The sequence below is a fragment of the Haematobia irritans genome, chromosome 1 (genome assembly GCF_050003625.1).
Source record: "Haematobia irritans isolate KBUSLIRL chromosome 1, ASM5000362v1, whole genome shotgun sequence".
Taxonomy (NCBI): Eukaryota; Metazoa; Arthropoda; class Insecta; order Diptera; family Muscidae; genus Haematobia; species Haematobia irritans.
Genome location: NC_134397.1, coordinates 210145677 through 210169309, shown reverse-complemented (window position 1 = coordinate 210169309; position 23633 = coordinate 210145677). Strand labels below are relative to the sequence as shown.

Sequence of the window (23633 nt, the reverse complement as noted above, 5' to 3'; positions counted from 1 at the left end):
TATAAAAATTTCAATTTTTTTTTGAATGAAAATTTCAATTTTTGGGGGTGTTCGCGAGTTACAGCCCTTTTCGCTCTAGGACGCTTAGTTTAGGAGATATGGGCAAAAGAAGTTTTTCATATAAAAATTTCAATTTTTTTAGGATTTGGATGAAAATTTCAATTTTTGAGGGTGGTCACGGATTAAAGGCCTTTTGGCTCCAGGACGCTTAGTTTAGGAGATATGAGCAAAAGAAGTTTTTTATATAAAAATTTTATGTTTTTTAGGATTTCAATAGAATTTTCAATTTGTTGGGGGTGGTCACGAATTAACCTCCTTTTCGCTCTAGGACGCTTAATTTAGGAGATATGAGCAAAAGATGTTTTTCATATAAAAATTTTATTTTTTATAGGATTTGGATGGAATTTTCAATTTTTTGGGTGTGGTCACGAATTAACCTCCTTTTCGCTTAGTTTAGGAGATATGAGCAACAGAAGTTTTTCATATAAATTTTTTTTAGGATTTGAATGGAATTTTCAATTTTTTGGGGTGGTCATTTTTTGGGGGTAAAAATTTAATTTTGTTTTTGATATTTTCAAGTAACAATAGAAATTCACTTCAAGTTTGATCGTCGATAAGTATGCATCATCAAATACAATTACAAGGGAAATACAGTCCGCTCTTTTTGTTTTTTTTGTCATCAACTTGAATTAAAATTTTTCAAGTTACAAAATAGGAGATATGAGGAAAAAAATTTTTCATATTAAAATTTTATTTTTTTAGGATTTGGATGGAATTCAAAAATCTGCATTACTATAGAAAGCCTTATTTCGTATCCTATTACAAATCATTCGACATTCTTCCCATTCCCATAGCAAAATGCAGTCTAAAATGAATTAATTCTTGTCACATCCACCACAATAATATTGTCTTAGTCCCCTCGGTGTTGAATGAAAATCGAAATAAATTTCAATATAAAATTAGTTTAGCACGTAACCGGTTGACTTCCCAATAGTTTCACTTTCTATCTACTGCTGATCGCAACAATAGAGCACACATTATTTTTATTATAATCTCAGTCATTGTTTGAATTTCGAAGTGTTGAGATGTAACGGATGATCCAAGCTTCTACGTTGCGTTTACGGTTACGGTTTCGGGAAGTCTAACGTTTGCGATTATCATTAATTATCCATCGTTTAAGGTCATTAAAATGATTACTGCAGCGGGAGTAAATAATGCCATTGAATTTACAAATGTAGTTATGGTCGATCATCGAACCGTGTCAAATAGTCGACAATCTTTAGCCGATATTAACAATTCCCTTGCTGACACAGCAGACACCAATTCTCCTCACCATGGTTCGAAATATGAAAAATGTCGCGTGTGTTTCAATAGAATTTTTAATGGAAAAAATGTGAAACGTCATATGCCCATATGCCAATGGTTACCTGGATATAACAAAGAAGATTTTGTTGGTGATTTAATAGCTGGAATAACTGATTCGCTATTCACGGATTAAAGCCCTTTTCGCTATAGGACGCTTAGTTTAGGAGATATGGGCAAAAGAAGTTTTTCATATAAAAATTTCAATTTTTTTGGGGTTTGGGTGGATTTTTCAATTTTTTGTGGGTGGTCACGAATTAAAGCCCTTTTCGCTCTAGGACGCTTAGTTTAGGAGATACGGGCAAAAGAAGTTTTTCATATAAAATTTTCAATTTTTGGGGGTGGTCACGAATTAAAGCCCTTTTCGCTCTAGGACGCTTAGTTTAGGAGATATGGGCAAAAGAAGTTTTTCATATAAAAATTTCAATTTTTTTAGGATTTGGATGAAAATTTCAATTTTTGAGGGTGGTCACGGATTAAAGCCCTTTTCGCTCTAGGATGCTTAGTTTAGGAGATATGGGCAAAAGAAGTTTTTCATACAAAAATTCCAATTTTTTTAGGATTTGGATGAAAATTTCAATTTTTGAGGGTGGTCACGAATTAAAGCCCTTTTCGCTCTAGGACGCTTAGTTTAGGAGATATGGGCAAAAGATTTTTTGTGGCTGGTCACGAATTAAAGCCCTTTTCGCTCTAGGACGCTTAGTTTAGGAGATATGGGCAAAAGAAGTTTTTCATATAAAAATTTCAATTTTTTTAGGATTTGGATGAAAATTTCAATTTTTGGGGGTGGTCACGAATTAAAGCCCTTTTCGCTCTAGGACGCTTAGTTTAGGAGATATGGGCAAAAGAAGTTTTTCATATAAAAATTTCAATTTTTTTTTGAATGAAAATTTCAATTTTTGGGGGTGTTCGCGAGTTACAGCCCTTTTCGCTCTAGGACGCTTAGTTTAGGAGATATGGGCAAAAGAAGTTTTTCATATAAAAATTTCAATTTTTTTAGGATTTGGATGAAAATTTCAATTTTTGAGGGTGGTCACGGATTAAAGGCCTTTTGGCTCCAGGACGCTTAGTTTAGGAGATATGAGCAAAAGAAGTTTTTTATATAAAAATTTTATGTTTTTTAGGATTTCAATAGAATTTTCAATTTGTTGGGGGTGGTCACGAATTAACCTCCTTTTCGCTCTAGGACGCTTAATTTAGGAGATATGAGCAAAAGATGTTTTTCATATAAAAATTTTATTTTTTATAGGATTTGGATGGAATTTTCAATTTTTTGGGTGTGGTCACGAATTAACCTCATTTTCGCTTAGTTTAGGAGATATGAGCAACAGAAGTTTTTCATATAAATTTTTTTTAGGATTTGAATGGAATTTTCAATTTTTTGGGGTGGTCATTTTTTGGGGGTAAAAATTTAATTTTGTTTTTGATATTTTCAAGTAACAATAGAAATTCACTTCAAGTTTGATCGTCGATAAGTATGCATCATCAAATACAATTACAAGGGAAATACAGTCCGCTCTTTTTGTTTTTTTTGTCATCAACTTGAATTAAAATTTTTCAAGTTACAAAATAGGAGATATGAGGAAAAAAATTTTTCATATTAAAATTTTATTTTTTTAGGATTTGGATGGAATTCAAAAATCTGCATTACTATAGAAAGCCTTATTTCGTATCCTATTACAAATCATTCGACATTCTTCCCATTCCCATAGCAAAATGCAGTCTAAAATGAATTAATTCTTGTCACATCCACCACAATAATATTGTCTTAGTCCCCTCGGTGTTGAATGAAAATCGAAATAAATTTCAATATAAAATTAGTTTAGCACGTAACCGGTTGACTTCCCAATAGTTTCACTTTCTATCTACTGCTGATCGCAACAATAGAGCACACATTATTTTTATTATAATCTCAGTCATTGTTTGAATTTCGAAGTGTTGAGATGTAACGGATGATCCAAGCTTCTACGTTGCGTTTACGGTTACGGTTTCGGGAAGTCTAACGTTTGCGATTATCATTAATTATCCATCGTTTAAGGTCATTAAAATGATTACTGCAGCGGGAGTAAATAATGCCATTGAATTTACAAATGTAGTTATGGTCGATCATCGAACCGTGTCAAATAGTCGACAATCTTTAGCCGATATTAACAATTCCCTTGCTGACACAGCAGACACCAATTCTCCTCACCATGGTTCGAAATATGAAAAATGTCGCGTGTGTTTCAATAGAATTTTTAATGGAAAAAATGTGAAACGTCATATGCCCATATGCCAATGGTTACCTGGATATAACAAAGAAGATTTTGTTGGTGATTTAATAGCTGGAATAACTGATTCGCTAGCGGCTATACCATTAGCTTTAGCATTTGCCGGTATAGCAGGTCTCCCCACAGAGGTATGTGTGAATGTGTGTGACGTCATCAAATCAAGTTTAGAGTGTCGATATAAACGAAATAAATACCTCTCATATATATGTAATAAATAATCATGATTTTTTTTGTTTGATTTTAAAAATTTTAATTTTAAATAATTTCATATAATTTATTAACGAGATATAAATGAATGAGTTTTTAGTCAAATGGGTTGAGTGTGAATTGGGTTAAATTTTCGAATCTATTTCACGTATCCATATGACCGAATTTGTGATGCTAATCGATTTTTAATTGTAAGCGATTACTTTTCACAAATAATCCCATTTAAGTGGATTTGTTGGCACTTCATATAAATAATTGATTTAATGCTTATTTTCCGGCGAACACATGGGTATTCGTGAGGTAAGCGTGAGCATGATTAAAATCGATACCGTTATTAAACTCTCAACATCATAGGCATCATTAGAATTGTAAGCGTGTTCAACTCGTAAGAGTTATAATGTTCATTAGCAGAGTTCCGTGAGCATATTTTTCCGAAATTGGTTATTCACGCACACTCACGAAGTGATTATTTTCATGGCCCACGCTCACGGACGTTAATTTGATTGGTTAATTTTATTTCTATGAAAATTTGTTATCGTTGAAAATTTTTAAAAATTGCCACAAAAAGATGTGCATTTATTTTTAAAAAGTGGCACATATAATAATGGAGCTACAGTGGTAGCAAGGCCGCCTTGCATACACTGGGCCATGGGTTCGAAGACAATCTCGATCAAACCCAAAAAGTTTTTCTGTGGTAGATAATCCCATCTCAGTAATTATGGTGATATTTCTCGTTTCGTTTTTTTATTTTTTTTTTCGAAAAATTTTACAATCCTTACAATTTTCCTGATCTCAAGTATGTGTTCAAGTATGTGTTGTTATGAACAATTTATGGAAAAACATTAATATAGATTTTATACCCTGAAATTTTGCACAGAGAGTAGAATTAGCATTGTAGCTATGCGTGCCAAATTTGGTTGAAATCGGTTCAGATTTATATATAGCTCCCATATATAGCTTTCGGCCGATTTACACTCATATGACCACAGAGGCCAATTTTTAACTCCGATTTAGATGAAATTTTGCACAAGGGGTAGAATTAGCATTGTTGCTATGCATGCCAAATTTGGAAGAAATCGGTTCAGATTTAGATATAGCTCCCATATATATATTTCGCCCGATATGGACTTATATGGCCCCAGAAGCCAGAGTTTTATCCTAATTTGTTCAGATTTAGATTTAGATATAGCTCCCATATATATCTTTCGCCAGATATGGACTAATACGGTTCCAGAAGCCAGAGTTTTACCCCAGTTTGGTTGAAATTTTGCACTAGGAGTACAATTAGTAGTGTTGTGAAGTGTGCCAAATTTTATTGAAATCGGTTCAGATTTAGATATAGCGCCCATATATAGCTTTCGGCTGATTTACACTCATATGACCACAGAGGCCAATTTTTTGCTCCGATTTAGTTGAAATTTTGAACAGGGAGTAGAATTAGCATTATAGCTATGCGAGCCAAATTTGGTTGAAATCGCTTCAGATTTAGATATAACTGCAATATATAGCTTTCGGCCGATTTACACTCATATGACCACAGTGGCCAATCTTTTACGATTTAATTGAAATTTTGCACAGAGAGTAGAATTAGCATTGTAGCTATGCGTGCCAATTTGGTTAAAATCGGTTCAGATTTAGATATAGCTCCCATATATTGCTTTCGCCCGGTTTACACTCATATGACCACAGGCCAATTTTTTGATCCGATTTAGTTGAAATTTTGCACAGGGAGTAGAATTAGCATTGTAGCTATGCGTGCCAAATTTGGTTGAAATTCAGATTTAGATATAGCTCCCATATATATGTTTTTCTGATTTCGACAAAAATGGTCAAAATACCAACATTTTCCTTGTAAAATCGCCACTGCTTCGTCGAAAAGTTGTAAAAATGACTCTAATTTTCCTAAACATCTAATACATATATATCGAGTGATAAATCATAAATAAACTTTTTCGAAGTTTCCTTAAAATCGCTTCAGATTTAAACGTTTCCCATATTTTTTTACTGAAATTGTGTTCCCCCTAGTGCATTAGCCAACTTAAATTTTGAGTCTATAGATTTTGTAAAAGTCTATCAAATTCTGTCCAAATCGAGTGATATTTAAATGTATGTATTTGGGACATACCTTTATATATAGCACCCAACACATCTGACGGATGTGATATGGTATCGAAAATTTAGATCTTCAAAGTGGTGCAGGGTATAATATAGTCGGCTCCGCCCGACTTTAGACTTTCCTTACTTGTTATTAATGGCAAATGTGTGCCACATTGGTCAACTTAGTATATTTAATTCATGACTTCAAATACATTACAACATGGAATCGGGCAGCACTCAGTGATAAGAGAGAAGTTCACCACTGTGGTATCACAATGGACTAAATAGTCTAAGTGACCTTGATACGTCGTCTGCCACCTAACCTAACCTAACCTATGTATCACTAACATTGTAATCGAATTCAACTTGTAAGTGTTATAATGTTCATTGGGAGGGTTATTTCCGTGAGCGGAAATAACATGTCAAAAATTTATTTCTATAGACAATTTTGTCAGAATTTTAATTCTATGGAAAATTTTGTCAAAATTGTATATCTATAGAAAATTTTGTTAAAATTGTATTTCTATTGAATATTGTATTTCTATAGAAAATTATGTCAAAATTTTATTTCTATACAAGATGTTGTCAAAATTCTATTTCTAAAGAAAATTTTGTCAAAATTTTATTTCTATAGAAAATTTTGTCATAATTTTATTTCTATAGAAAATTTTGTCAAAATTTTATTTCTATAGAAAATTTTGTCAAAATTTTATTTCTATAGAAAATGTTGTCTAAATTTTATTTCTATGGAAAATTTTGTCCAAATTTTATTTCTATAGAAAGTTTTGTCAAATTGTTTTTCTATACAAATTTTCTCAACATGTTATTTCTATGGAAAATTTTGTCAACATTTTATTTCTATGGAAAATTTTGTTAAAATTTAATTTCTATAGAAAATGTTGTCAAAATTTTATTTCTATAGAAAATTTTGTCCAATTTTATTTCTGTAGAAAATTTTGTTCAAATTTTATTTTTTTAGAAAATTTTGTCAAAATTTTATTTCTATTTTACTTCTGTAGCCATTTTTTTTTTCAAAATTTTATTTCTATAGACGATTTTGATTTGATTTTGTCAAAATCTTATCTTATTTTGTCAACCTTTTATTTCTTTAGAATAGTTTGTCAAAAATTTATTTCTATAGGAAAGTTGTTTCTAAATTTGATTTCTGATGTCAACATTTTATTTCTATAGAAAATTGTGTCAACATTTTATTTCTAAATTTTTTTTTTCAAAACTTTATTTCTGTAAATTTTTTGTCAAAATTTTATTTCTATAGAAATTTTTTCAAAATTTTATTTCTATAGAAAATATTGTCAAAATTTTGTCAAAATTTTGTTCTATAGGAAATTTTGTCAAAATTTTATTTCTGTAGAAAATTATGTCAAAATTTTATTTCTATAGAAAATTTTATCATAATTTTTTTCTATAGAAAATTTTGTCAAAATGTTATTTCTACAGAAAATTTTGTCAAAATTGTATATCTATAGAAAATTTTGTTAAAATTGTATTTCTATTGAATATTGTATTTCTATAGAAAATTATGTCAAAATTTTATTTCTATACAAGATGTTGTCAAAATTCTATTTCTAAAGAAAATTTTGTCAAAATTTTATTTCTATAGAAAATTTTGTCATAATTTTATTTCTATAGAAAATTTTGTCAAAATTTTATTTCTATAGAAAATTTTGTCAAAATTTTATTTCTATAGAAAATGTTGTCTAAATGTTATTTCTATGGAAAATTTTGTCCAAATTTTATTTCTATAGAAAGTTTTGTCAAATTGTTTTTCTATACAAATTTTCTCAAAATGTTATTTCTATGGAAAATTTTGTCAACATTTTATTTCTATGGAAAATTTTGTTAAAATTTAATTTCTATAGAAAATGTTGTCAAAATTTTATTTCTATAGAAAATTTTGTCCAATTTTATTTCTGTAGAAAATTTTGTTCAAATTTTATTTTTTAGAAAATTTTGTCAAAATTTTATTTCTATTTTACTTCTGTAGCCATTTTTTTTTTCAAAATTTTATTTCTATAGACGATTTTGATTTGATTTTGTCAAAATCTTATCTTATTTTGTCAACTTTTTATTTCTTTAGAATAGTTTGTCAAAAATGTATTTCTATAGGAAAGTTGTTTCTAAATTTGATTTCTGATGTCAACATTTTATTTCTATAGAAAATTGTGTCAACATTTTATTTCTAATTTTTTTTTCAAAACTTTATTTCTGTAAATTTTTTGTCAAAATTTTATTTCTATAGAAATTTTTTCAAAATTTTATTTCTATAGAAAATATTGTCAAAATTTTGTTCTATAGGAAATTTTGTCAAAATTTTATTTCTGTAGAAAATTATGTCAAAATTTTATTTCTATAGAAAATTTTATCATAATTTTTTTCTATAGAAAATTTTGTCAAAATGTTATTTCTATAGAAAATTTTCAAGATTTTACTTCTTTAGAAAATTTTGTCAATATATTATTTCTATAGAAAATTTTCTCAAAATTGTATTTATTTTGGAAGTTATGTAATTCTTCAACTAAAAATACTGCACTGAAGGAAAATTTGTTTTAAAATTTGTTTTGAATTCGGGTTCGTTTGCACTTAAAGAAAATAGTCTACATTAAAAAGGGTGTGGATACGTTGTCTTTGAATGTGGGCATACGTACACAGAAAAAAAAGTGTCTCGTAAATTTAAGAAGATTTTTACAATAATTTATTACAAGAATTTTCCAGAATTTTAGTTCATTTTTCGTATCTTCAACGAAAATTAACTACTCGAAAGGAAATTTTACAAATTCTAAGTAGCAATCGTTTAGTTCATGGCCTACAAAATACGATGGAAATTTCCTTAAAAAATTTCTTAACTGGTAGTTAAAAATTCGTTTGTCATGCTATAAATCTACTTGTGAAATGTAAAGTATTTTCTATATAATAAGTGCAATTTACTATAATATTTTTTTGTATGAGAAAATATTTTTTTACGAAAAATGAACTTGAAAGTGGATAGCAATTTCTTACTGACAATTCCTATAGTTAATAATTGTTGGTAAAAAATTACCCAATGAAATATTTTTAGTTCACATGTAATTCAATTTATAGACATTTTCGTCAAAAATGGTAGATAACATTTCTTGAAAAATTTGCAAATTTTAAGTTAAATGTTTCATTGTTCATAAACTGGTGTGCCTTTACAAATATTATTCATAGAGTAAATTGTCAGCAGATGCGATGAACTAATGCATAGTACAGAGATCTTTATCGGAATAGTGGAATGTGATTAATGTAAAGATGATGTTACTTGAGTTTTGTTGTGTATACATGAGCGTGGAGTTGTTTTTATTTTTGTTCATTTAGTGATTTGTGTGTGTGTGTTTGTTATTCGCGGATGGTTTATTTGGCTGGATGAGGTGTTGTTTTCAATAAAGGCACATGTGTTTTTGTTGTTGTAGGGATGTTTTGGCTTTGCTTGGTTTTGTTTGGCATGCTTCAGTTGTATAGTTGGCGTTGGCGTGGGTTGTTGCATCTTTTAAGCAGGTATGCAACAAGGGAATATAAAGGAATGGAATATTTTGAATTTTTGAGACATATATTGGTGTTTGTTTATTAAACCTTTTAAATGAAAGTTATTAATATTTTATCGGTAGTTTGGAAAAAAGTTATTAAGAATATTTAGTAAAATATGTTGAAATTGAAAGTGTATTGAAATTTTCATAAATTGGGAATCTCAGCGTATAGTTTAGTCATAAATTTGTAAGTATATTTTTAATATGGCTTTCTTTTAAAAAGAATATTTTTTATGTATATTATTATTTGTTAATTAATTTTTTTGGAAACCAGTTTAATGTTTTTCTTTGTTGTAAAAGCAATAATTTTAGAGCAACTCCAGATGGATTCAAACAAATTTAAAAAATAGAGAATTGGTAAGTTTTCTTTTAAAAATTGGCTTTCTTTCAACTAGAATATTTACGTTTTTATGACCTTTTTATCATCAAAATTACAGGGTTTTAATAGCTTATTTTAGTATTTCTTTAATCAAATTTTTTGGAAACCAATGTAATATTTTTAATGTAAAAAACAAATAATTAATTTCAGAATAACGCCTTAAAAATTTGGAACAATTTTTAGTACTCCTTTGCTTGTTAATAGTGAATTGGTAAGGATTCTTTAACTTTCTTTTAACCCTGTACAGCCATCCCTTTTTTTGTACATTAACGTCATCCTTCCTCATTTTGACTACGGCTCATTTCAAGACGCTATAATTTTCATCGTGAGCGAAAAAGTTAACCAAACTGGAATTTATTTTCTTATTCAATTTGGTTTTAATTAGTGTAAACAAAAATTCATAAAACGGTCGAATTAGTAAAACTTAAATTTACCATTTCCCAATAGACTAAAATGCATTTTAAATCGAAAATGAAATTACGTGTCGTCATTTTGACGAATGATAACTGTCTAGGGTTAACCATAATATTTTTATGCATATTATTATTTTTTTCATTAGATTTTTTGGAAACCTATTTAATAATTTTAATTAATATAAAAAATAAATATTTAATTTCAGAGTAACCTAAATAAATTTGGACAACTTTTTATATTTCCCCCAGCGTACAATTTAATAGAGAATTGGTAAGTTTTATATTCAAACTTTGTCTTTCTTTCAACTAGAATATTTATTTTATTATATCCTTCACATCGATAACAACACAGTTTTATGAGTTTATATAGAATACTTCATTATTTCTCTAATTTTTTCAGGTACAAATTTTATGAGATACGTTTTCCAAAGAAAAGTTGAATTCCATACACCATTTGATAAAATGCCCCTAAATATGGTAAGTTACAAGCTAAAATGAAGAATTAAAAAATTATATTTCATTACATGGTGTTAATTTTTAACAATTTTCATTATTGCTTCCATTTTTTTCCAGCAAGATATGTGAAAAAATTACCTACGATGAATAAAAAAAGGATAAGTCAAAATGTCCAAACAGCGAGTTTAAATGAACTACTCTCTGTTCTACGGGGCCATAATTTTTATTCACAAAAAACATTGTATTAAGAACTTTCATCATAAGTTTTTATAATAAAGTACTTTTGCTTAAAGAAAGTTTAATTTTAATGTATTAACATTTTCATAATAGTAAAACGATTTGTTGTTACTTTAATTATTTAATTTCTCTGTACTGTGGAAGGATTGATTTAAAAATAGTTTAGTTGTCTACATTTTAAAGAGACTGTTAACCAATTTTTATTATCGGGTTTCCCACAAAATAAGCAAGTAAACCAAAATAATATTGACTTTTTAACTTGGTAGGGGTATATAAATCTTATGGTGTTGTAAAAATGAACTAAAATACAATGTTATAGATGAACTAAAATATAAGAGAATTATAAACTAGACAAGTTGAAAAAAATCTTAAGGGCTAAATCATGGTCAATATTACTACAGTTTAGTTCATTTTGCAATGGAAAAGGGTTCACTGTTTTTTCAGTGTAGTCTATAACCAATCTCCTACACAAATTTATTAAAAAATTTTAGTTTGCTCTTTACAGTTCGTTTATGGGGAATATTATCTATACGATTTTTGGATCATGCAAGGACAACATCTTGGGCTCCACAGCTATAGCCTCATTGCTAACGCATCAAGTTTGTCAAGGCAATTGGCAAAAATCCATACTCTTCACCTTACTGACGGGCTGCATAGAACTTCTGATGGGTTCAACGCGTTTGGGATTTATCATTGATTTTGTATCGGGACCAGTTAATGCAGGATTTACAAGTGCTGTGGCTTTAATTATTTTCACCTCACAAATGAAGAATATCCTGGTGGTCAAAGCTAATGGTGAATCATTTTTGGAAAATTGGATATCCATTGCTAAGGACATACATAATTTTCGTCCTAGCGATACTTTACTGGGAGTAAGCAGTATAGTGATTTTAGTCATTTTGAGATATATAGGAAATCTCAAAATTAAGCCCAAAGAGAATATGGAACTTGGCAAATGGCCTAGGATTGGAAATACCATTTTTTGGTTTATTGGAGTTTCAAGAAATGCCCTTTTGGTTTTTATCACTGCCAGCATTGTGGGATATATGGAACATATAGGTAATCACTATTTCCAATTGACTGGTTATATACCATCGGGATTTCCACCAGTAGAAGTACCTGCATTCTCCATAGCCGCGGTTAATGGAAGTAATGTGGGTGAAGTAGTTGGCGGTGTAGTGGAAAATCAAATTTTCTGGAACTTATTGAAGGAATTTGGATCTGGTTTAGTGGTTATACCTTTGATATCATTATTGGAAACAATAGCCGTGTGCAGAACTTTTGGTAAGTATGTAGGTAAAAATGATAAGGAACTTTAGAATTGATTTGTTTTTATCCATTTCAGCTAAAGGTAAACCAGTGGATACCAATCAGGAGCTAATAGCTTTGGGTTTGGCTAACATAAGTAATTCATTTTTCCAAGGCTATCGCATTAATGGAGGCCTGGCCAGAGGCTCTGTTAATACAGCGAGTGGTGGTCGAACACAATTTGTAAATGTCTACATTAGTTGTATCGTTATATTGGCCATGATTTTCCTAGCGGAATATTTCTATTATATACCGAAAGCCACTCTGGCTGCCATCATCATAGCGGCAGTTCTATTTCAATTGCAGTATCAGACCATTAAACCAATGTGGCATAGTAATAGTGAGTATGAAACAAATATGTTTTTATTGATAAAAAAGATATTAATTTTATTGGATTCTTAGAAGCGGATCTCTTTATTGGTCTTCTAGCTTTTGCCGCTTGTTTGGTGGCACCTCTAAGTGTGGGAGTATTTGCAGCCATCACTATCAATATTATTTATATCCTGTACCAATCGGCAAGACCCGAAATTGCTGTGGACTTAGTTAAGGTAATTATTTTCCACTACACGCAGAGAAGAAACATGATTGTCACAATCATATTCGAAGAGCAAAATAATATGATAGGAGCTACTTTTGCGGCGACCATGTAACGTTTTCACCTGCAACCATGTTGGCTCAGTGAACATGGTTCTAAAAAAATTAAATTGTCCTCATCTAAAACGTTATTATATTGATAAAATGAATTTTGTTTTAATCAAAAGACAATTGTCACGATCTAAAATGTTATGGTATTCGTCAAAAATGTTTTTCTTCCAGTTAAAAGAACATAGTCACAACCTCAAATGTTTTGATCTCTATGAAAAAACTTTTTTCGTCGTCGAAAAAAGGACGCTACTTGAGAAAAGAAACACACAAAATTAACTTTATTTTTTTTGTTTTTATACCCACCACCATAGGATGGGGGGTATATTAACTTTGTCATTCCGTTTGTAACACATCGAAATATTGCTCTAAGACCCCATAAAGTATATATATTCTGGGTCGTAGTGAAATTCTGAGTCGATCTGAGCATGTCCGTCCGTCCGTCCGTCCGTCTGTTGAAATCACGCTAACTTCCGAACGAAACAAGCTATCGACTTGAAACTTGGCACAAGTAGTTGTTATTGATGTAGGTCGGATGGTATTGCAAATGGGCCATATCGGTCCACTTTTACGTATAGCCCCCATATAAACGGACCCCAAAATTTGGCTTCATCCGATCCGGCTGCAATTTGGTACATGGTGTTAGTATATGGTCTCTAACAACCATGCAAAAATTGGTCCACATCGGTCGATAATTATATATAGCCCCCATATAAACCGATCCCCCGATTTGGCTTGCGAGGCCCCTAAAAGAAGCAAATTTCATCCGATCCGGCTGAAATTTGGTACATGGTGTCAGTATATGGTCTCTAATAACCATGCAAAAATTGGTCCACATCGGTCCATAATTATAAAGGGTGATTCTTTTGAGGTTAGGATTTTCATGCATTAGTATTTGACAGATCACGTGGGATTTCAGACATGGTGTCAAAGAGAAAGATGCTCAGTATGCTTTGACATTTCATCATGAATAGACTTACTAACGAGCAACGCTTGCAAATCATTGAATTTTATTACCAAAATCAGTGGCAGAAAATCCGCTTTTTTATCGACAAATTTTGTTCAGCGATGAGGCTCATTTCTGGTTGAATGGCTACGTAAATAAGCAAAATTGCCGCATTTGGAGTGAAGAGCAACCAGAAGCCGTTCAAGAACTGCCCATGCATCCCGAAAAATGCACTGTTTGGTGTGGTTTGTACGCTGGTGGAATCATTGGACCGTATTTTTTCAAAGATGCTGTTGGACGCAACGTTACGGTGAATGGCGATCGCTATCGTTCGATGCTAACAAACTTTTTGTTGCCAAAAATGGAAGAACTGAACTTGGTTGACATGTGGTTTCAACAAGATGGCGCTACATGCCACACAGCTCGCGATTCTATGGCCATTTTGAGGGAAAACTTCGGAGAACAATTCATCTCAAGAAATGGACCGGTAAGTTGGCCACCAAGATCATGCGATTTGACGCCTTTAGACTATTTTTTGTGGGGCTACGTCAAGTCTAAAGTCTACAGAAATAAGCCAGCAACTATTCCAGCTTTGGAAGACAACATTTCCGAAGAAATTCGGGCTATTCCGACCGAAATGCTCGAAAAAGTTGCCCAAAATTGGACTTTCCGAATGGACCACCTAAGACGCAGCCGCGGTCAACATTTAAATGAAATTATCTTCAAAAAGTAAATGTCATGGACCAATCTAACGTTTCAAATAAAGAACCGATGAGATTTTGCAAATTTTATGCGTTTTTTTAAAAAAAAAAGTTATCAAGCTCTTAACAAATCACCCTTTATATAGCCCCCATATAAACCGATCCCCCGATTTGGCTTGCGAGGCCTCTAAGAGAAGCAAATTTCATCCGATCCGGCTGAAATTTGGTACATGGTGTTAGTATATGGTCTCGAACAACCATGCAAAAATTGGTCCACATCGGTCCATAATTATATATAGCCCCCATATAAACCGATCCCCCGATTTGGCTAGCGAGGCCTCTAAGAGAAGCAAATTTCATCCGATATGGCTGAAATTTGGTACGTGATGTTAGTATATGGTCTCTAACAACCATGCAAAAATTGGTCCACATCGGCTCATAATTATATATAGCCCCCATATAAACCGATCACCAGATTTGACCTCCGGAACCTCTTGGAAGACCAAAATTCATCTGATGCAGTTGAAATTTGGTACGTGGTGTTAATATATGGCCTCAAACTCCCATGCAAAAATTGGTCGATATCGGTCCATAATTATATATAGGACCCATATAAACCGATCCCCAGATTTGACCTCCAGAGCCCCTTGGAAGAGCAAAATACTTCCCATTCGGTTGAAATTTGGTACGTGATGTTAGTATATGGTATCCAACAACCATGCAGGAATAAGAAGTTTTAAGATACCACAACCCAAGTAATTCGATTGTGGATGACAGTCTTTCGTAGAAGTTTCTACGCAATCCATGGTGGTGGGTACATAAGATTCGGCCTGGCCGAACTTGCGGCCGTATATACTTGTTATTTATTTATAAACTAATTCACTGTTTATTTGTATATATAATGTCGTGTAAGCAAACATCATATATTTTTACACACTCTATTTTGGTTAAATTTCAATAATAAGAAATCATTCCATATTTACTTCGTGCCCGTCAAATGTACCAACGCAGATATCATGTAACTGCAAATAAAAATATATTTACCATATATCAAAATGCAGAACAAAAAAAGGTACATTTTTATACCCACCACCATAGAATGGTGACGGGGTATAATAAGTTTGTCATTCCGTTTGTAACGCATCGAAATATCGATTTCCGACTATATAAAGTATATATATTCTTGATCAGGGAGAAATTCTAAGACGATATAAGCATGTCCGTCTGTCTGTCTGTCTGTCTGGCTGTCTGTTGTAATCACGCTACAGCATTCAATAATGGAGCTATCGTCCTGAAATTTGGCACAGAATCGTCGTTTGTCTGCGCGCAGGTCAAGTTCGAAGATGGGCTATATCGGGCCATGTTTTGGTATAGCCCCCATATAAACCGACCTCCCGATTTGGGGTCTTTCGCTTATAGAAACCGTAGTTTTCATCCAATTTGCGCGAAATTGAAAATCTAGAGATATTTTGGGACCTTGAAGAGGTGTGCCAAAAATGGTGAGTGTCGGTCCATGTTTTGGTATAGCCCCCATATAAACCGACCTCCCGATTTGGGGTCTTTCGCTTATAGAAACCGTAGTTTTCATCCAATTTGCGCGAAATTGAAAATCTAGAGGTATTTTGGGACCTTGAAGAGGTGTGCCAAAAATGGTGAGTGTCGGTCCATGGTTTGGTATAGCCCCCATATAAACCGACCTCCCGATTTGGGGTCTTTCGCTTATAGAAACCGTAGTTTTCATCCAATTTGCGCGAAATTGAAAATCTAGAGATATTTTGGGACCTTGAAGAGGTGTGCCAAAAATGGTGAGTGTCGGTCTATGTTTTGGTATAGCCCCCATATAAACCGACCTCCCGATTTGGGGTCTTTCGCTTATAGAAACCGTAGTTTTCATCCAATTTGCGCGAAATTGAAAATCTAGAGGTATTTTGGAACCTTGAAGAGGTGTGCCAAAAATGGTGAGTGTCAGTGCATGTTTTGGTATAGCCCCCATATAGACCGATCTCCCGATTTGGGGTCTTGGGCTTCTAGAATCCGTAGTTTTTATCCAATTTGCCTGAAATTGGAAATCTAGGTGTATTTTCGGGCCGTAAAGAGGTGGGCCGAAAACGGTGAATATCGGTCCATATTTTAGTATAGCCCCCATAAGAACGATCTCCCGATTTAACTCCTTGGGTTTCTAGAAACCGTAGTTTTTATCCGATTTGCTTGAAATTGTAAATATTATGGTATTTTAGTTTAGTTTAGTTTATTTATTTATTTGATCAGGCTCACCAAAACGTGTATCGGATTAAGTTTTTATCGGTACTTTTGGTAATGCCTCCATATAGACCGACTTCACTTCTTGAGGGTATAGAAGGCGCCCTGATCATGAAAAGTGCTCAACTCAATGTAAAATTTCCAGATTTTACTTCTCGGGTGAAAACCTACAGATTTAAGATTTCAAATCAAAACGTTATTTTATAATTTTCTTGCACACTTACAAGAGATGTTAATGATTCCTCTAAAACTCAAACAAAAATGGTTCTTATAAATCCAGAATCTGATATAGTCCTCATAGGTGAAATTTTTAAATTTATCTTCGGGAAGTGTCCTCAAGCCCTCCTGAAATTTCAAAGGAAACTCTAATATTTGGTTCATGGTGGTGGGTATTTAAGATTCGGCCCGGCCGAACTTACTGCTGTATATACTTGTTTTCAATTACACTTTCCTTTTTTGTGTTTACATAAAACGTGTTTTTTCGGTAGTGAAAGGGTTATGAACCCAATTACTTCAATTAAATTATTGATAAAATTATTTTTGTGAATGATTTTTGGTTTTAATTAAAAAATTAATAGTTTTTTTTTGGTGTATGTTTGAATATATTAAAAAATCCAATTAAATATTAAATTGAAAATTCTATGTAATATTTTTCTTAGTACTTCCATTATAATTATTTATATAACATTAAGACCTATTTTCATCTATTTCACTTGCAGACATCTAATGGACAACATTTCTTGAAGATAACACCAGACCGCTGTTTGATCTTCCCTTCCATGGAATTTGTACGTAACAAAGTTATGAAGTCGGGTCAAAAGAATTCTATGCTTCCAGTGGTTTTCGATTGTACTTACATTTATGCAACTGATTTCACAACGGCCAAAGTCATCGAATTAATTATACAAGATTTCAAGACAAGAAATCAATTGTTAATATTTTTCAATTTACGACCTCGTCTTGTAAAAGTTTTCGATACAATTAGCTCGAAATTTATTCTTTGTTATTCAATTGACGAAATTGAAGTGTTACTCAGTGACAGAACGTATAACGGTAATACACGTAGCGTCACGGAGGAGACTAATCTATGACAATGTCGACAAGTGTTTAGTAAAATGCCTGAAAGTATGCTATAAAATTACGTAGTTAATATTTAGTACTAAGCGAATATAGAGCTTTTGAACAGAGAAAAATGCCGTTACAAGAAAGAGTTCGAATAAAATGGAAATTACAGGTCACAATACCAGTATTATTTATTTTTTTACCACATGACAGTTAACATTTCTTAATATTTAATAGATATTAAAATAATAAAATCGAAAATCGGAATACAATTAATATATACCAGGCATCAATTTGTTTTTAACAAATGGCATCTGTGGCCCAGATATAAAGAAGACGCATCAGAATGAATACCAAACTATTAGCAGCAATTGCCCAAAGTTGCCAAGTTCCTCAGACAACTTTCTCAGCCGCCCAAACGAATAGGCGTGGCCAGGGTTTCGGAGCGTCCCATTTTTTTAGATCCAGTCCGCTCCCGCTCCGGCGAAAAAAAATTGCTTCGCTCCCACTCCTTCTTAGAGAAAACTATTTATTTATTTTCTTATTTATAATCATAAAAAAAATATGAAAATAAACGAAAATATAGGTGCTAACATACAAATTACAGTACACACACACAAAAAAAAAAATATTTTCAAAGATTTAATGTCCTTAAATTAAGAAGGAGTATATACACGCAAAAAATAATTCTTTCCACCCAAACGAAATTTTAGACAAACAAAGTTCGTTTCTCGTTTGCTTTTCGCTGTAAGGAAGTGTATTTGTAAGAAAATTATATACTTTTTGTGATAAACGTTTATTCTTTTCCAGGATGTAAAAACAATTTCATAAAGACTAACTCAAAAAAAAAAACATTGTTTTCTTTCTAATTGCATTTTCCCTCACATCTTTCTTAAATCACCTTTTTCTGTAATACCAACAATGTAGAAGAAATTATATGATTTTATAAACTTTTAAAATTTTTTTTACCTTTCGCCTGGACGGAGAATCGAACCGCGGACCATGCACTTTGTAAGCCAACACACTAACCACTGAGCCATGTACCTGTTATCGTCATCAATAGATAATTATCCATATAAGTTATATTTATATAGCATAGCTTGCGGCGCCCACGAACCGAATAAACAAAGTTTATTTAACAGAAACAAACATTTAGTTTGGCACCGTGGAGCAGTGGTTGCTACGTCCGACTTGCATGCCAAGGGTCGTGGGTTCGATCCCTGCTTCGACCAAAGTTTTTTTCGTTTTTTTTTGTTTTTTATACATATTTTCCACACTGTTAGAAAAATATGTTTTTCATATGTTCAGATATAAACAAAATGTGTTTCGGGCACAATTTTTAAACACAATATATTTAAGTGCAAACATGTAATGTCCCTAAACTAACACAAAATGTTTGGGACACATATGTTAATATGTTACAATATATTATGTTTGGGGCATGAATGTTTCATAAAAATAATATGTGTGAATGTATACATATATAAATTTACACATTTCGAGTAAACATATATATGTTGTGATACTTTATTCAGAGAGCGACAGAGAGAGAGTTAGTATAGAGAAAGGAACAGAGATGGAAACCGGGAGGGTTGAATAAAAAGATATCAACATAACACAGCGAGAATGAAATGAGAGCAATTTCTGTGAAACCGCTTGTATGTTGTTTCGGAAAACTGTTTCATGATAAGGCCAACAATTTAATATGCTTAAGTCTAAATATTATTTAATTTGAATATTAGAATGAGTATTCGGAATAAAGAGAATAGACATTCGGAACCAAGAGAATAGACATTTGAAAAAAAAACAGCATATTTGTATTACAGAAAAAGATGCGAAGAACTCAAAAATTTCGTGGAAGTGAAAATTATGTGAGGGAATGAGCACAATCTTCTTTGAGGAATTCTTCCAAGCATATACTATTTTTGGACTCAAAATGCTTCCAAACATATAATATGCTCACATAAAACAAACATATTAATGTTTCGCAGTATCCAATAATATATGTGCTTCCTGCAAAATATGTTTGGAACATATGTTAGATAAACGATTTTTTTTGAGGGTGCAGATATGTTCGGAAGATTCCGAAAACATGTTCAACATTACATTGTACTATATTAAATTTTGAACTGTAAAATGTGTCTTATTAAGTGCCTAAAGTCAGAAAAGAACAGTGTTTGATATAAACGAAATGGACTGTGTTGTTGTTTCAAAAATAACTTTTTTTTATTGAAAAAATAAAAATTGTGTAACAAACGAATTTTTTTGGTGATAAAAGTTTAAAATTTTCGAAGCAATTCAAAAAACTAACAAAAGAAAAACGTTTTCGGTACACGTTTTCCAAACGTTTTTTTTTCTTTGCGTGTATAGTGTATTTTCCTGGTTCAAAAGACAAAAAAAAAAAAACTTTTCAATGAAGTCGTTTTGTCCTTATAGTTAAGTGTTTTGGCTTAAAATTTGGTATCGCAACATGAAAGAATTTTCTTTTTACTAAGGTCAACATGACTTTAATACTTCGGAAAAAATCTTTCAAATTACTGAAATCCTCTTAAAATATGTTGACTTTTTGCATCTTGGCTATAAAGCTAAAAAGCGTTTAAAAATAGGTGACGTTTTTCAACACTTTATCGACGATTTTCTATACGATTTTTTTACGATTTATGAAAAAACAATTAAATTATAAGCTGCTTCCTACAATCAAGTACGCTACAGCCTTAAACAAGGGCGCTATCATGCAGGCAAGCCATGTTCGATGATAGGCTATATCGGTCCAAGTTTTCGATATAGTCCCCATATAAACCGACGTCCCGATTTGGCGTTTGGGGCTAATAGAAACCGAAGTTTTATCCAATTGGTCCGAAATTAGAAATCTAGAGGTATTTTAGGACCATAAAGATGTGTACTGAAAATGGTGATTATCGGTTAGATGTGCAATTATGCTTTATCGGTAGAGAGATATGTATTAGAAGCATGGGAAAATTTTATTTTAGCATTGGAGATTTTAAAATGAAAATGTGTGTAACAGGTTGGCTGATAAGTCCCCGGTCTAACAAAGAAAAACACATTTTTTTTGTCAAAATTCGTTTTTATTATTCAACATAGTTCCCTTCAAGAGCGATACAACGATTATAACGACCTTCCAATTTTTTGATACCATTTTGGTAGTACTCCTTCGGTTTTGCCTCAAAATAGGCCTAAGTTTCGGCGATCACCTCTTCATAGCAGCCAAATTTTTTCCCTGCGAGCATCCTTTTGAGGTCTGAGAACAAGAAAAAGTCCCTAGGGCCAGATTTGGAGAATACGGTGGGACGGTGCGTTGTCTTGGTGGAACAACACTTTTTTCTTCTTCATATGGGTTTTGCCGCGACATAAATAGTCACTGTTGATGGTTTTTCCCTTCTTAAGATAATCGATAAAAATTATTCCATGCGCATCCCAAAAAACAGAGGCCATAACTTTGGCAGCGGACTTTTGAGTCTTTCCACGCTTCGGAGACGGTTCACCGGTCGCTGTCCACTCAGCCGACTGTCGATTGGACTCAGGAGTGTAGTGATGGAGCCATGTTTCATCCATTGTCATATATCGACGGAAAAACACGGGTGTATTACGAGTTAACAGCTGCAAACACCGCTCAGAATCATCAACACGTTGTTGTTTTTGGTCAAATGTGAACTCACGCTGCACCCATTTTGCACAGAGCTTCCGCATATCCAAATATTGATGAATGATATGACTAACACGTTCCTTTGATATCTTTAAGGCCTCTGCTATTTCGAACAACTTCATTTTACGGTCATTCAAAATCATTTTGTGGATTTTTTTGATGTTTTCGTCGGTAACCACCTCTTTCGGGCGTCCACTGCGTTCACCGTCCTCCGCGCTGATTTCACTACGCTTGAAATTTGCATACCAATCAATTATTGTTGATTTCCCTGGGGCAGAGTCCGGAAACTCATTACCAAGCCAAGTTTTTGCTTCCACCGTATTTTTTCCCTTCAGAAAACCGTATTTTATCAAAACACGAAATTCCTATTTTTCCATTTTTTTTTTTTCACAATAACAAAAGTTGCTTCACAAAGCATGCTCTATCTCACAAACTAATTAACTTACAGACGTCAAATTTTGACACGAATCATTTGAAGGTTGGTACTATATAAAAATAATATGCATTTAATACGAGCGACACCATCTATGTGTCAGACCGGGGACTTATCAGCCAACCTGTTACATATATCTTTAGAACTTGCTATGTTTTTCCAGTTAAACTGCCCATTAGAGGTGTGCACGTGACACGAAATTGTCGTGACTCACGAAAATTTTCGTGATTCGTGCGCTCATGACAACAGCGTGAGTGGGCGTGAGCGTGTTTAACAAACCGAAATGTGGTGCGTGAGTCACGAAAATAATATATTCGTGAGTGTGCGTGAGTAACGAATTACACCCACGAAAATATTCCATCTCACCAACCAACAAACGCTTAAAAGTTAAATTCAATTACAATTTTAGTGACACCTGGGATGTTAAGAGTTTAATAACACTCTCGATTTTAATAATGCTCATGTTTTCAGACACTTCGGTAAGGTAAATTAATCATAAAATTATTCGTGAGTCACGATATTTTTCGTGAGTCACGACGTGAGTGCGCGTGAGCGTGTGTCTAGTAGTAGAGTAAACTATTACTCACGTGCACACCTCTATTGCCCATCTGTCAGAAATCAAAGATTATAGAATTTATTTATATACAAAATTTAGTATATTTATTTCACAATTCGTATCTGTGGCAAGATAAAGTAACTATTAATCTATTCTATATAGATCGAATAATAGAAAACAAATTCGGTATATTCTTCTTAACATTAAGTACATAAAATATGGATTCTTTCGATATGTATATAAAACTATACAATGTAATAATACTTTTTTTTTGTATAAATCTAGGATGCATAAAAGTACACTGGAAATTACTACAGGCTAAAATACTAAAAGATGTTTTGCATAGTGATACAAATAAGCAAATTAGCATCCCTAAGGTTATATTATGGAGGTATTTGGTAAACTAATTTAGAGACTAAGAAGGTAACAACGAGTAAAATGCTTGCTTTTTAGCTATACAAAAAAAAGAGGTAAGTACAGTACAGAGAAATATTTACATAAAAATCTAGGAAGGAATAATTAATGGATAATGCTTTAAAAGAACATAAAAAACGATACTATAAATTATAATTGTGGCACTAAATATTGTTAATTTCAATTCTTCATTAACCTTTTGTAGGAATTTCTTGTTTCGTTCTACATCTTACTTTCCGGCTTTACTCCATCGATAAGTACATACGCTATAATATTATATATTTCTAAAATCTATCTAACATATTTGTTAGAATTTCACAGTTTCGATGTTGTGTGTTCCTCTTTTCCAGACAATTTTAATTCCAGCGAATTCATATCGTAAATCACTTCCAAATTATTATTAATACCCTCAAAGACTTGAGCCACACGAGGTTGTAAATTAAAGAAATACAATTTCTGTTGACGATTTTCAAAATCATCGATCATGGTCGATACTACTTTGGCCGCTGTAAAATCGGCTCCATAAATATGAGTACAATCAATGACAACGGGTAGCGTTGATTTGCGTCCATGTTTGGTGATTACATTACGAACAAATTCCACTGAGGGGAATATGAGACAACGATCGGGTGTTAACATGATATATTTGATGTCATTGGAGGTC

The 23633-nt window shown here is 32.4% G+C and overlaps 2 protein-coding genes across 4 annotated transcripts in view; one reads left to right on the top strand and one right to left on the bottom strand.

The window, feature by feature from the left end:
• The first annotated feature begins 3082 nt into the window (after positions 1-3082).
• LOC142222536 (sodium-independent sulfate anion transporter-like) lies at positions 3083-18081 on the top strand. 2 transcript variants are annotated; one of them, XM_075292716.1, is made up of 5 exons: positions 3083-3760; positions 11476-12268; positions 12330-12632; positions 12695-12840; positions 17560-18081. In XM_075292716.1, the coding sequence occupies exons 1-5, from the start codon at positions 3410-3412 to the stop codon at positions 17929-17931; spliced, it is 1965 nt and encodes a 654-aa protein (XP_075148831.1). In that variant the 5' UTR covers positions 3083-3409; the 3' UTR covers positions 17932-18081. The 2 variants fall into 2 exon arrangements, with proteins under 2 accessions (XP_075148831.1, XP_075148832.1); XM_075292717.1 differs by having other exon boundaries at positions 3621-3760; positions 11490-12268.
• A 4551-nt stretch (positions 18082-22632) lies between these two features.
• LOC142222535 (sodium-independent sulfate anion transporter) overlaps positions 22633-23633 on the bottom strand; it is an 81249-nt gene continuing 80248 nt past the window's right edge. For both annotated transcript variants that reach the window (XM_075292715.1, XM_075292714.1), the window contains one exon: positions 22633-23632. In XM_075292715.1, coding sequence (XP_075148830.1) covers positions 23285-23632 — 348 coding nt within the window. In that variant the 3' untranslated portion in view covers positions 22633-23284. The remainder of the gene's footprint in view (position 23633) is intronic.

What these genes read in the sequence shown, in the direction of transcription:
- LOC142222536 (XM_075292716.1), top strand. Translation starts at nt 3,410, where the DNA reads ATGATTACTGCAGCGGGAGTAAATAATGCCATTGAATTTACAAATGTA. An exon ending in ACCAATGTGGCATAGTAATA is followed by an intron (nt 12,633 to 12,694) that starts GTGAGTATGAAA and finishes TTGGATTCTTAG; the next exon opens with AAGCGGATCTCTTTATTGGT. An exon ending in TTGCTGTGGACTTAGTTAAG is followed by an intron (nt 12,841 to 17,559) that starts GTAATTATTTTC and finishes TTTCACTTGCAG; the next exon opens with ACATCTAATGGACAACATTT.